The sequence below is a fragment of the Procambarus clarkii genome, chromosome 4 (assembly GCF_040958095.1).
Source record: "Procambarus clarkii isolate CNS0578487 chromosome 4, FALCON_Pclarkii_2.0, whole genome shotgun sequence".
In the NCBI taxonomy this organism is placed as follows: Eukaryota; Metazoa; Arthropoda; class Malacostraca; order Decapoda; family Cambaridae; genus Procambarus; species Procambarus clarkii.
Genome location: NC_091153.1, coordinates 25,334,554 through 25,347,258, shown reverse-complemented (window position 1 = coordinate 25,347,258; position 12,705 = coordinate 25,334,554). Strand labels below are relative to the sequence as shown.

Here is a 12,705-nt window from a genome sequence, read left to right as displayed (position 1 = left end):
CTTCCTAATGCACTCCATTTGTTAATAAGCCACCAAAGAAACCCATTGTAATATTCATTCAAAATATCCAACAAAAATAGCTCACAAAAATAATCCTACTTAGTAAGCCACAATAAAAACTATCCATATTAAATTGCAATAATAACTTTTAATAATTATCATCTACAATATCCCTACCTAATAGTCAACAACAATAACCCTTGACAATAACCCACAAAAGTAGCCATCTAAATATAAACCACACGAATAACCGTCCATAAATATTTTTGGCTTTGTCTAACAACGAAGTGTTCTTGTATTCTGTGGAGCTGCTTGTCTGACAACCATGTTGTCATGAATACTTTGGAACTGCTTCTTTGACAACTAAGTGGTCATGAATACTGTGGAACTTTTTTTTTTTCAAACATATGCAAGTGGTCATGTATACTGTGGAGCTTCTTGTTTGTAAACCATATGAATTTGTATATTGTACTCACTTTATTGTAGTTATCTAGTTTTGATTGCGGGGGTTCAGCTTCTGCTCCATGTTCCCGCATCTCAACTGTCAATCAACTGGTGCACAGGTTCCTGAGCCTATTGGACTCAGGAAGCGTGAAAAGAGTATGCCGCCACCACATCACATCGTACTGCATTTCATAAATTAATAATCCACCACAGTTACCCTACATAATAGTGCACCAAAATATCCCTCCACTAGAAGCCACAATAATCATACTCCACAATAAATCCACAAAATTTTCCTTTTGTAGTAATCCTGCACAATAATACTATATTAATCAACCACAGAGACTGCCATTAATAAATGACCATAATAACCCTCCACAATAACCTTATCTAATAATCCAGATCAATAACCCTCAGGAATTATCCACTAAAATACGCCTCAATAATCCTCATATATATCGTTCTGTAATAAGCCTACACTATCACCCTCCATAATAATCTATCACAATAACTGTTTAATATTAATGAACAATAATAACCTTCCATAATTGTCGACAAAAATAGACAATTATTATTTTCCCAAAATAACCTCCTTAATAATCCGCAACAATCAGCCTCCATAATAATACACCAAAATAGTCATCCTTAATATTCCACCACAATAACTCGCTTTAATAATCCCTCATATTAACTCTTCGAAATAATTCACCACAATAATCGTCCATGATAATATACCACAAAAAATCCTCTATGATATTCCTCATCAAGAATCCTCTCTAATAATCCTTATCAACAACTGTCTCTAATAATCCAACACAATTACCCTCTATAATAATCCAGCAAAATAGCATTCTACAATAATGTATAATCACAATAACATTTCGCAATAATCCACCAAAATAACCATTCTTAATAGTTTCTTATAATACTTAATAGTTTCATATTTCCTGCTTAATAATCCAAAACAATCACCCTCCATGATAATCCACCAAAATAGCTATCCTTAATAATCCACGACAATAACTCTAAATAATCCCCTACATTAATCCTTCCAAAAATCCAACAAAATAACCCTCCATAATCCTCACAATATTACTCCATAATAATCTGCCCACGAAACTTCTAAAAAATAATCCCCAACAATATAACTCCATATTAATAAACCACAATACCGTTTATAATATTCAACCTCAATAACCCTCATAAGAATCCAGCAAATCACCTTCATCATAATCCATCACAATAAACATCCCATAATAATCCACCACATTACCCTTCAATAATAACCAATACCAATACTAGCTAATTGTTTCTCAAATCAAGTAAGTGGTCATGTATACTGTGAAGCTGTTTGTATGACAACCAAGTGGACATGTATACTGTGAAGCTGCTTGTCTAACAACTAAGTGGTCATGGATACTGTGAAGCTGCTTGTCTGACAACTGTTACGAACCTTACCTCTTGTGGAGGTTAGTTATTATAAATTGGTGGACACATTGGAGAATGTTTTCATGAAATAAAGCTGTAGCTGATAACTGGGAGGCTGCGAGTCACAAGTAATACTCAGCCACGCAAAGTAGTGCCTTCTCAGCTGGAGATTGTTTAGGAATAATGTGTACCTGAATAGCCAAACTATGTGAAGGAAAAATTGACTCAATCAAAAAGCATGCACTGGGAATATGGTAAATGAAGTCATATAAAGGTTTGAATGGTAATGTTAAAGAATGGAGTATTAAGGGGCGATGACGCAAGAGTGGTGGATGCCATCTTGACTTGAGGGGAGGTGGAACGTTGACGACCCGACCTTGTTTACTGAGGGTTTTTTCTCCGGCCGTATAATCAGATAAGCCATAGTTTTATCCTAATAGGGATGCAAGATAGGGTTGACTACTCAGGCAGTCTAGAGAGCTGTTTTGTGAAAGACTCGAAGTTGTTGTTGTTTCAGATTTAGCTACTCAGAACGAAGTGTCCATGTAGCACGGGCTATGGTGAGCCCGTAAGACTCCAAGTTTCTTTGTGGTTTATATATGTGCGTCACCGGATGACAGGTGTAGTGGCTGTGAGCACAGTTCCAGTATTGGTACTAAGAGCCATAGGGTATCCAGAGCCCGTTTGGAAATTTAATTAACCAAGTTGTTATCTTCAGATTGACCTTGAGTTGTAAGGAGTACAATTATGTCCATATGTTATATAATGTGTCTTATACATATAAATATATATTTCATGTTTTGTCTGTTTCCTTATTCCTTGAATTTCTCTTATCTCAAATAAAAGCCTCAAATTAGAAAACATTTAAAAGTCATTCCCACACCACACCTATTCGTGACAACAACCAAGTAGAGTAGTCATGAACACTGGAGCTGCTTGTTTGACAACCAAGTTGTCAGGAATACATACTAAACAGCTTCTTGTCTGACAACTAAGTGATCATGTATACAGTTGTGCTGTTTGTCTGACAATCAAGTGGTCATGCATATTGTGGAACTGCTTGTCTGAAAAATAAGTGGTCATGTATACTTTTAGAGCTGCTGGTCAGACAACCAAGTGGTAATATATACTGTGGAGTTACTTTTTTTGTCACCCAAGTGGTTATGAATAATATGGAGCTGTTAGATTTTCAACCATGTATACTGTCGTGTATACTGTGAACCCGCTTATTTGACCACTACAGAGTCATGTATATTGTACTCTGTCAAGATTCTAATCTGGCATAATGTTGCAGCTCCGTGTTTTTTTATCATTTATTTTGCGTGTTAAGGAAATTATATTAATAGTCTGAATTATGGAAAAGGAAGAATATGTTTGATGGGTCTGGGTTCGAGCTGACGACCGTCCGGCCCCCGGCGGCAGACCCCACTCTGAGGCCGTGACTCTTCCTAATTAGTCAAGACTCACCAAGTATTATATAGACCTTCACCTTAAGTGACCCTGAGAGACCATGTATACGCTTTAATTTCCAATGACACCAAGAACATTCATCTGAAGGAAGTGATAACCTTACAGGAGTGACAACTGCCATCATGGTACTTAAAAGAGAAATCTTAATACAACACTCCTGTTATGGTAAGAATGAAAGCGATCACTCGTGACACGACTGTTATGACCTCTGGGTCATCAGAGGTCACCCGTGTGTGTATAATAATATTACCATTAATCAACATTTAAAGGAGTTATATTTTTATTAAAAGATCAGCCATAAACACCGTTGTATATATCACATGATCACGTGGACAGTGAAGCTAATTGTCAGGCAGCCACATGATCACACAGTCATGTATACTGTAGAGCTCTCTGGACTGGCAGCCACGTGATCACACAGTCATGTATACTGTAGAGCTCTCTGGACTGGCAGCCACGTGATCACACAGTCATGTATACTGTAGAGCTCTCTGGACTGGCAGCCACGTGATCACACAGTCATGTATACTGTAGAGCTCTCTGGACTGGCAGCCACATGATCACACAGTCATGTATACTGTAGAGCTCTCTGGACTGGCAGCCACGTGATCACACAGTCATGTATACTGTAGAGCTCTCTGGACTGGCAGCCACATGATCACACAGTCATGTATACTATAGAGCTCTCTGGACTGGCAGCCACGTGATCACACAGTCATGTATACTGTAGAGCTCTCTGGACTGGCAGCCACGTGATCACACAGTCATGTATACTGTAGAGCTCTCTGGACTGGCAGCCACGTGATCACACAGTCATGTGTACTGTAGAGCTCTCTGGACTGACAGCCACGTGATCACACAGTCATGTATACTGTAGAGCTCTCTGGACTGACAGCCACATGATCACACAGTCATGTATACTGTAGAGCTCTCTGGACTGGCAGCCACGTGATCACACAGTCATGTATACTGTAGAGCTCTCTGGACTGGCAGCCACGTGATCACACAGTCATGTATACTGTAGAGCTCTCTGGACTGACAGCCACGTGATCACACAGTCATGTATACTGTAGAGCTCTCTGGACTGACAGCCACATGATCACACAGTCATGTATACTGTAGAGCTCTCTGGACTGGCAGCCACGTGATCACACAGTCATGTATACTGTAGAGCTCTCTGGACTGGCAGCCACGTGATCACACAGTCATGTATACTGTAGAGCTCTCTGGACTGGCAGCCACGTGATCACACAGTCATGTATACTGTAGAGCTCTCTGGACTGACAGCCACGTGATCACACAGTCATGTATACTGTAGAGCTCTCTGGACTGACAGCCACGTGGTCATGTGGAGTTGGTGCTCTTGCATCAACAAGGTCATATGTTTTCGTGATTAGCTTGTCTAGCAATAACGTGGTTATGTATATTATGCAGATTTACCCCAATAAAGATGAGGTCATGTATACTGTAAAGCTGCTTGTCTGACAGTCAAGTGGTCATGAATACTGTGGAGCTGCTTGTTTGTCAACCATATGGTCTTGTATATTGTACTCACCTAGTTGTACTCACCTAATTGTGATTGCGGTGGTGGAGATTTTGCGCTTTGGTCCCGCATCTCAACGGTGAATCTACTGGTGCAAAGGCTGATGCGCCAATATGGCTCTATCATATCTACACTTCAAACTGTGTATGGAGTCTACCCCCCCCCCCCCACATCACTTCCTGATGCATTCCGTTTGTTAATAATCCTCCAAAAAAACTCATCCTAATAATCCACCAGAATAACCCTCCATAATTATCCAACACAATTACCCTAAATCATATTCCACGACAATAATCCCCCCATGAAATCCTTAAGAGTAACCCCCCTAAAAATCCACCTCAAGACCCCTCCTTACTTATCCACCACAAACACCCTCCATAATAAGCCACCAAAATAACCGTGGTAATAATTCACCACAATAAACCATAACATTGTGTTAAATAGCCAATAACCCACCACTTGCGTGTACGACAACAGAGTAATAACGGGAAACAGTGCCAGGAAAGATCGCATTAGTTTTATTTTTGTAATATTTTTTATCATTTTTTATATATACAAGAGTTCAAACATTTTTATAAAGCCACTGGCAAGCATTGCGTTTCGAGCAGGTCCTTAATCAAAATTTTTCCCTGGAATATGAGCCGCCAAATCGTTTAACAACCAGATTCCCATTCACTGCTAGGTGAACAGAGGCTACTGGTAACGATTGGTGCCCAGTCAATCCTTCCCGGCTACGATTCGAACCCAAACCCAAGCGCTCGTGGATCGCTGAGCGAGTGTTTTACAACTGCGCCACGGGAACTACCACATACAAGAGTTCTTACATTCTTAAGAATTAAGAATGCACAAACGGAATGCACATACATTTATAATATCGTTGTATATATAAGATAGTGGAGGGTAGAGCTACCATGCAGTGTAGTCACAACGTGTAACATTAAGATCACAATTATCTTAAGGGCTAGAAAATACCGCGTAAGCTAGTGGGAACTATAGTGAGATAAGAGCTAGACCAAGACGTCTGACAGGGAAGGGAGTGTGGCACCATTAGGCCTACGCTAGTGATACACGGTACAGCATAGGTTGTTCCCTCAGTGAACAAGAGAATACAGGGATGAACACATAATAACGCGACTTTGATAAGTTAGAAGACTGGAAATAAATTACCATAATAGAACGCAACCAAGCAAGGGAAATTAAGTAAACATTAAATATGAAACTGTAAGGCCCCAGCGAGAGGCCGACTGCTTCAACACCCGGGGGTCACCACATCTATACTGAAGTAGGCAGCTAAATAGTGTTGAGATAACAGGAACAAACAAATTGGTCTTACATATTGAATGTGGTAATATTATTACCACAATACTAATATTGCATTACAAGTGCAATATTAAATAACAAGTAAAACAAGCCCTTACTATACACACAAATAAAGCACATTCAGCAACTATAGAGCAGCTCCCCTCCACACACACACAAGCATACGAGACAAACAGCATCAAAAGCAATATGGCCATAAACAACGATCTTGCGGTAACTGAAACTAATACACAAATACCGAATCAACGTGCAGTCATGTGTTATACGTGTCAGAAAAGTTTCCATTTGTCTTCCACAGAAGTGAGAGTGGGAAGCCTACCAACCATCCTGGGAGAGTGGGAAGCCTACCAGCCAGCCAGGGAGAGTGGAAAGCCTACCAGCCATCCAAGGAGAGTGGGAAGCCTACCGGCTATCCAATGAGAGTGGGAAGCCTACCAGCCATCCAGGGAGAGTGGGAAGCCTACCAGCCATCCTGGGAGAGTGGAAAGCCTACCAGCCATCCATGGAGAGTGAAAAGCCTACAAGCCATCCAAGGAGAGTGGGAAGCCTACCGGCTATCCAATGAGAGTGGGAAGCCTACCAGCCATCCAGGGAGAGTGGGAAGCCTACCAGCCATCCATGGAGAGTGAAAAGCCTACCAGCCATCCAAGGAGAGTGGGAAGCCTACCGGCTATCCAATGAGAGTGGGAAGCCTACCAGCCGTCCATGGAGAGTGAAAAGCCTACCAGCCATCCAATGGAGAGTGGGAAGCCTACCAGCCATCCAGGGAGAGTGAAAAGCCTACCAGCCATCCAATGAGAGTGGGAAGCCTACCGGCCATCCAATGAGAGTGGGAAGCCTACCGGCCATCCAGTGAGAGTGCGAAGCCTACCAGCCATCCATGGAGAGTGGGAAGCCTACCAGCCATCCAAGGAGAGTGGGAAGCCATCCAATAAGAGTGGGAAGCCTACCAGCAATCCTGGGAGAGTGGAAAGCCTACCAGCCATCCTGGGAGAGTGGGAAGCCTACCAGCCATCCAGGGAGAATGGAAAGCCTACCAGCCATCCAATGAGAGTGGGAAGCCTACCGGCCATCCAGGGAGAGTGGGAAGCCTACCAGCCATCCAGTGAGAGTGCGAAGCCTACAAGACATCCAGTGAGAGTGGGAAGCCTACCAGCCATCCTGGGAGAGTGGAAAGCCTACCAGCCATCCTGGGAGAGTGGGAAGTCTACCAGCCAAATAGGGAGAGTGGAAAGCCTACCAGCCATCCAATGAGAGTGGGAAGCCTACCAGCCATCCAGGGGGAGTGGGAAGCCTACCAGCCATCCACTACCAGAGAGTGGCACGAAACAATGGGTATAAATTGGATAAGTTTAGGTTTAGGAAAGACTTGGGTAAATACTGGTTCAGTAACAGGGTTGTTGATTTGTGGAACCAACTGCCGCGTAACGTGGTGGAGGTGGGGTCCCTCGATTGTTTCAAGCGCGGGTTGGACAAGTATATGAGTGGGATTGGGTGGTTATAAAAAGTAGCTGCCTCGTATGGGCCAATAGGCCTTCTGCAGTTAACTTTGTTCTTATGTTCTTAAGCCTACTAGCCATCCAGGGAGAGTGGGAAGCCTACCAGCCATCCAGGGAGAGTGGGAAGCCTACCAGCCATCCAGGGAGAGTGGGAGGCCTACCAGCCATCCGGTGAGAGTGGGAAGCCTACCAGCCATCATAGAAGAGTGGGTAGCCTACCAGCCATCCAGGGAGAGTGGGAAGCCTACCAGCCATCCAATGAGAGTGGGATGCCTACCAGCCATCATAAGAACATACGATCATAAGAACAAAGGTAACTGCAGAAGGCCTATTGGCCCATACGAGGCAGCTCCTATCTATAGCCACCCAATCCCACTCATATATATGTCCAACCCATGCTTGAAACAATCGAGGGACCCCACCTCCACCACGTTACGCGGCAATTGGTTCCACAAATCAACAACCCTGTTACTGAACCAGTATTTACCCAAGTCTTTCCTAAACCTAAACTTATCCAATTTATACCCATTGTTTCGTGTTCTGTCTTGAGTTGATATTTTTAATACCCTATTAATATCCCCCCTGTTATGTCCATTCATCTACTTGTAAACCTCTATCATGTCACCCCTATCTCTTCGCCTTTACAGTGAATGCAACTTAAGCTTTGTTAATCTTTCTTCATATGAAAGATTTCTAATTTGGGGAATTAACTTAGTCATCCCACGCTGGACACGTTCAAGTGAATTTATATCCATTCTATAATATGGCGACCAAAACTGAACTGCATAATCTAAATGGGGCCTAACTAGAGCAAGATATAGCTTGAGAACCACACAACATTTATGCATTGATCCTTTTGTTTTAAATTCTTACTAATCATAACTCCCAGATCCCGTTCGCAATCCGACTTCGCAATCTCAACACGATCGGGCTCGTATCTTGTAACTCTATCATCATTACCTAACCTCAGAACTTTACATTTATCAGCATTAAACTGCATCTGCCAATCCTTCGACCATTTCAAAACCCTATCTAGATCAACTTGAAGAGATAGTGAGTCCTCCTCCGAATTAATTTCCCTACCGATTTTCGTATCATCGGCAAATTTGCAAATGTTGCTACTCAAACCTGAATCTAAATCATTAATATATATTATATTGGACAAGTATATGAGTGGGATTGGGTGGTTATAGAATAGGAGCTGTCTCGTATGGGCCAATAGGCCTTCTGCAGTTACCTTTGTTCTTATGTTCTTATTATAAACAACAGAGGTCCCAGCACAGAGCCTTGAGGCACTCCACTTACAACATTTTCCCACTCTGACTTGACTCCATTTATACTAACTCTCTGTTTCCTTTGGTATAGCCAGCCCCTAATCCAGCATAATATAGCACCCCCAATACATAAGAACAAAGGTAACTGCAGAAGGCCTATTGGCCCATACGAGGCAGCTCCTATCTATAACCCCCCAATCCCACTCATATACTTGTCCAACCCGCGCTTGAAACAATCGAGGGACCCCACATCCACCACGTTACGCGGCAATTGGTTCCACAAATCAACAACCCTGTTACTGAACCAGTATTTACCCAAGTCTTTCCTAAATCTAAACTTATCCAATTCATACCAATTGTTTCGTGTTCTGTCTTGAGTTGATACTTTTAATACCCTATTAATATCCCCTTTGTTATGTCCATTCACCCACTTGTAAACCTCTATCATGTCACCCCTAACTCTTCGCCTTTCCAGTGAATGCAACTTAAGCTTTGTTAATCTTTCTTCATATGAAAGATTTCTAATTTGGGGAATTAACTTAGTCATCCTACGCTGGACACGTTCAAGTGAATTTATATCCATTCTATAATATGGCGACCAAAACTGAACTGCAAAATCTAAATGGGGCCTAACTAGAGCAAGATATAGCTTGAGAACCACACCAGGTGTCTTGTTACTAACTCTGCGATTAATAAATCCAAGTGTCCGATTTGCCTTATTACGAACATTTATGCATTGATCATTTTGTTTTAAATTCTTACTAATCATAACTCCCAGATCCCTTTCGCAATCCGATTTCGGAATCTCAACACCATCTAGCTCGTATCTTGTAACTCTATCATCATTACCTAACCTCAGAACTTTACATTTATCAGCATTAAACTGCATTAGAAATTCATGTACAACTGGTTAGAAATGTTAAAAAAGAGATAAGGAAAGCAAAAAGTAACTATGAAGTTCGCATAGCAGGGCAAGCAAAGACAAATCCTAAAGGGTTTTTTCAGTTATATCGTACTAAGACTAGGGAAAGGATAGGTCCATTAAAAACTGAGACAGGTCAAATAAGGGGGCAACTCACCCGATTTAAAAAATTGTTGTAGGGTATTCATAATTTATTATCCTGATACATGTGAAAGGTGCTGCACCTAGGCCAAGTTTCAGCATCTCAGCCTAAATAGAGACGGAGAAAAAAAACAAAAACAAAAAAAAGACGAATTTTTCAACCATGTTCAAAAAATTTCACAGCCCACAATTGTGAACCAAAATCATTTATAAGACACTCAGCTATGACCTTACTATATAATAAAGATTTGCATGTCACATTATTATCCCAGATGTATTTAGTGCAATACTACAGATTTTATAAAAGTTTCATTAAAGATTTTATAAAAGTTTCATAAAAGATTTTATAAAACTACATTATTTATAAAATCAATAAATCTACGTAGATAAGAATAATGACATGCGTTTATAGAGGCTTATTTTCTACATATAATGTGCAAGTTCCATGTAAATAGAATAATAAATAAAGGCTGTGAAATTTTATCTAGTATTAAAAGTTGGAGTTGCGTAGCGCGCTCTCAAAGTCTACTGAACCTGCGGTCACTCGTGAGTGGTGATTTACGCATTGCGGGCAGCTCGTATGGAGAGCTCGCATGCATCTAGCTGTCAATGCTTCTCTCTTGTTCGTTTGGTAAGTCATATTGCAGTACAAATAGCTAAAAATCCAAAAATAGCATGTTCTGGGAGATATTGTGTGAGCGCGTCAGCATTCATCCTCTCTCCATGAGAGACACGCAGTCACTGACTGCACCACCCTCGTGTCAGACCATATGTTGTGTTGCCATATGGTTAGTTTATATTCATTTTATGCATAACATGTTATTTTCAACGCTATTACGAAAAATAAGACATCTACAACGTAAGATACAATACCCCGCGGCGCACTCACGGCGCGAGGACCAGATTCACGAAAGTTGCAGCGGGAAATTTGACTGTAATTACGTTATTTTTCAAGATATCATTAAACGGTTTGGACCACAGTGTTGCCAGAACGTTGTAGTATTTTTCGTAATTTTTCGTAAATATTCCATTTTTCATCGGATTTTCGGGTGACATGGCCCCTAACAGATAGTGATGAAGAGATGAGTAGTATTTTTAATAAATATTTTGTATCTGTATTTACTAAAAAGGAACTTAACAATATGCCTTCAGCCGAACAAGTCTATGTGGGTGGGGACGAGGACAGGTTGACGAGTTTAACAGTTACCAGGGAGGATGTTCTTAAACAAATAGTAAAACTCAAACCAAACAAATCCCCAGGGCCGGATGAAGTGTTTGCCAGGGTGCTTAAAGAATGCAAAGAGGAGCTTTGTGACCCACTGTCAACCATATTTAATAAATCAATAGAGTCAGGCAGAGTGCCAGAGTTTTGGAAAGTTGCTAATGTGATACCAGTTTTTAAGAAAGGAGATAGATCACTTGCGTCTAACTATCGACCAATTAGCCTAACGTCTATTGTGGGAAAGTTACTCGAATCTATAAGAGGAAATAAAATTCGTCTTCATCTTGAAAAACATAAATTAATAATTGAGTCGCAACATGGTTTTATAAATGGCCGTTCATGTTTAACAAATTTGTTATCTTTTTATTCTAGCATTGTTGAGGCAGTTGATAGTGGTAAGGATTGCGATGTTGTGTACCTTGACTTTAGCAAAGCTTTTGATACAGTGCCACATGAAAGACTGATTAAAAAGTTAGAGTCTCATGGTATTGGGGGTGCTATATTAAGCTGGATTACGGCATGGCTATACCAAAGGAAACAGAGAGTTAGTATAAATGGAGTCAAGTCAGAGTGGGAAAATGTTGTAAGTGGGGTGCCTCAGGGCTCTGTCCTGGTTCCTCTGTTGTTTATAATATATATAAATGATTTAGATTCAGGTTTGAGTAGCAACATTTGCAAATTTGTCGATGATACGAAAATCGGTAGGGAAATTAATTCGGAGGAGGACTCACTATCACTTCAAAGGATTTGATACCGGATATAAAAGGTCGAAGGATTGGCAGATGCAGTTTAATGCTGATAAATGTAAAGTTCTGAGGTTAGGTAATGATGATAGGGTTACAAGATACGAGCTAGATGGTGTTGAGATTGCGAAGTCGAATTGCGAAAGGGATCTGGGAGTTGTGATTAGTAAGAATTTAAAACAAAAGAATCAATGCATAAATGTTCGTAATAAGGCAAATCGGACACTTGGATTTATTAATCGCAGCGTTAGTAACACCCTCTTTAAGCACCCTGGCAAACACTTCATCCGGCCCTGGGGATTTGTTTGGTTTGAGTTTTACTATTTGTTTAAGAACATCCTCCCTGGTAACTGCTAAACTCGTCAACCTGTCCTCGTCCCCACCCACATAGACTTGTTCGGCTGAAGGCATATTGTTAAGTTCCTCTTTAGTAAATACAGATACAAAATATTTATTAAAAATACTACTCATCTCTTCATCACTATCTGTTATTTGACCTGTCTCAGTTTTTAATGGACCTATCCTTTCCCTAGTCTTAGTACGATATAACTGAAAAAACCCTTTAGGATTTGTCTTTGCTTGCCCTGCTATGCGAACTTCATAGTTTCTTTTTGCTTTCCTTATCTCTTTTTTAACATTTCTAACCATTTGTACGAAATCCTGTTCTAAAGTGACCTCCCCATTTTTAATCCTTTTGTA

The 12,705-nt window shown here is 40.9% G+C and overlaps 1 protein-coding gene across 1 annotated transcript in view; it reads left to right on the top strand.

Moving 5' to 3' along the window:
* Nucleotides 1-6,834, top strand: part of LOC138370872 (uncharacterized) — a 48,953-nt gene extending 42,119 nt beyond the window's left edge. The window contains exon 5 of the mRNA XM_069335489.1: nt 6,504-6,834. Coding sequence (XP_069191590.1) covers nt 6,504-6,834 — 331 coding nt within the window. The remainder of the gene's footprint in view (nt 1-6,503) is intronic.
* Nucleotides 6,835-12,705: the final 5,871 nt, after the last annotated feature.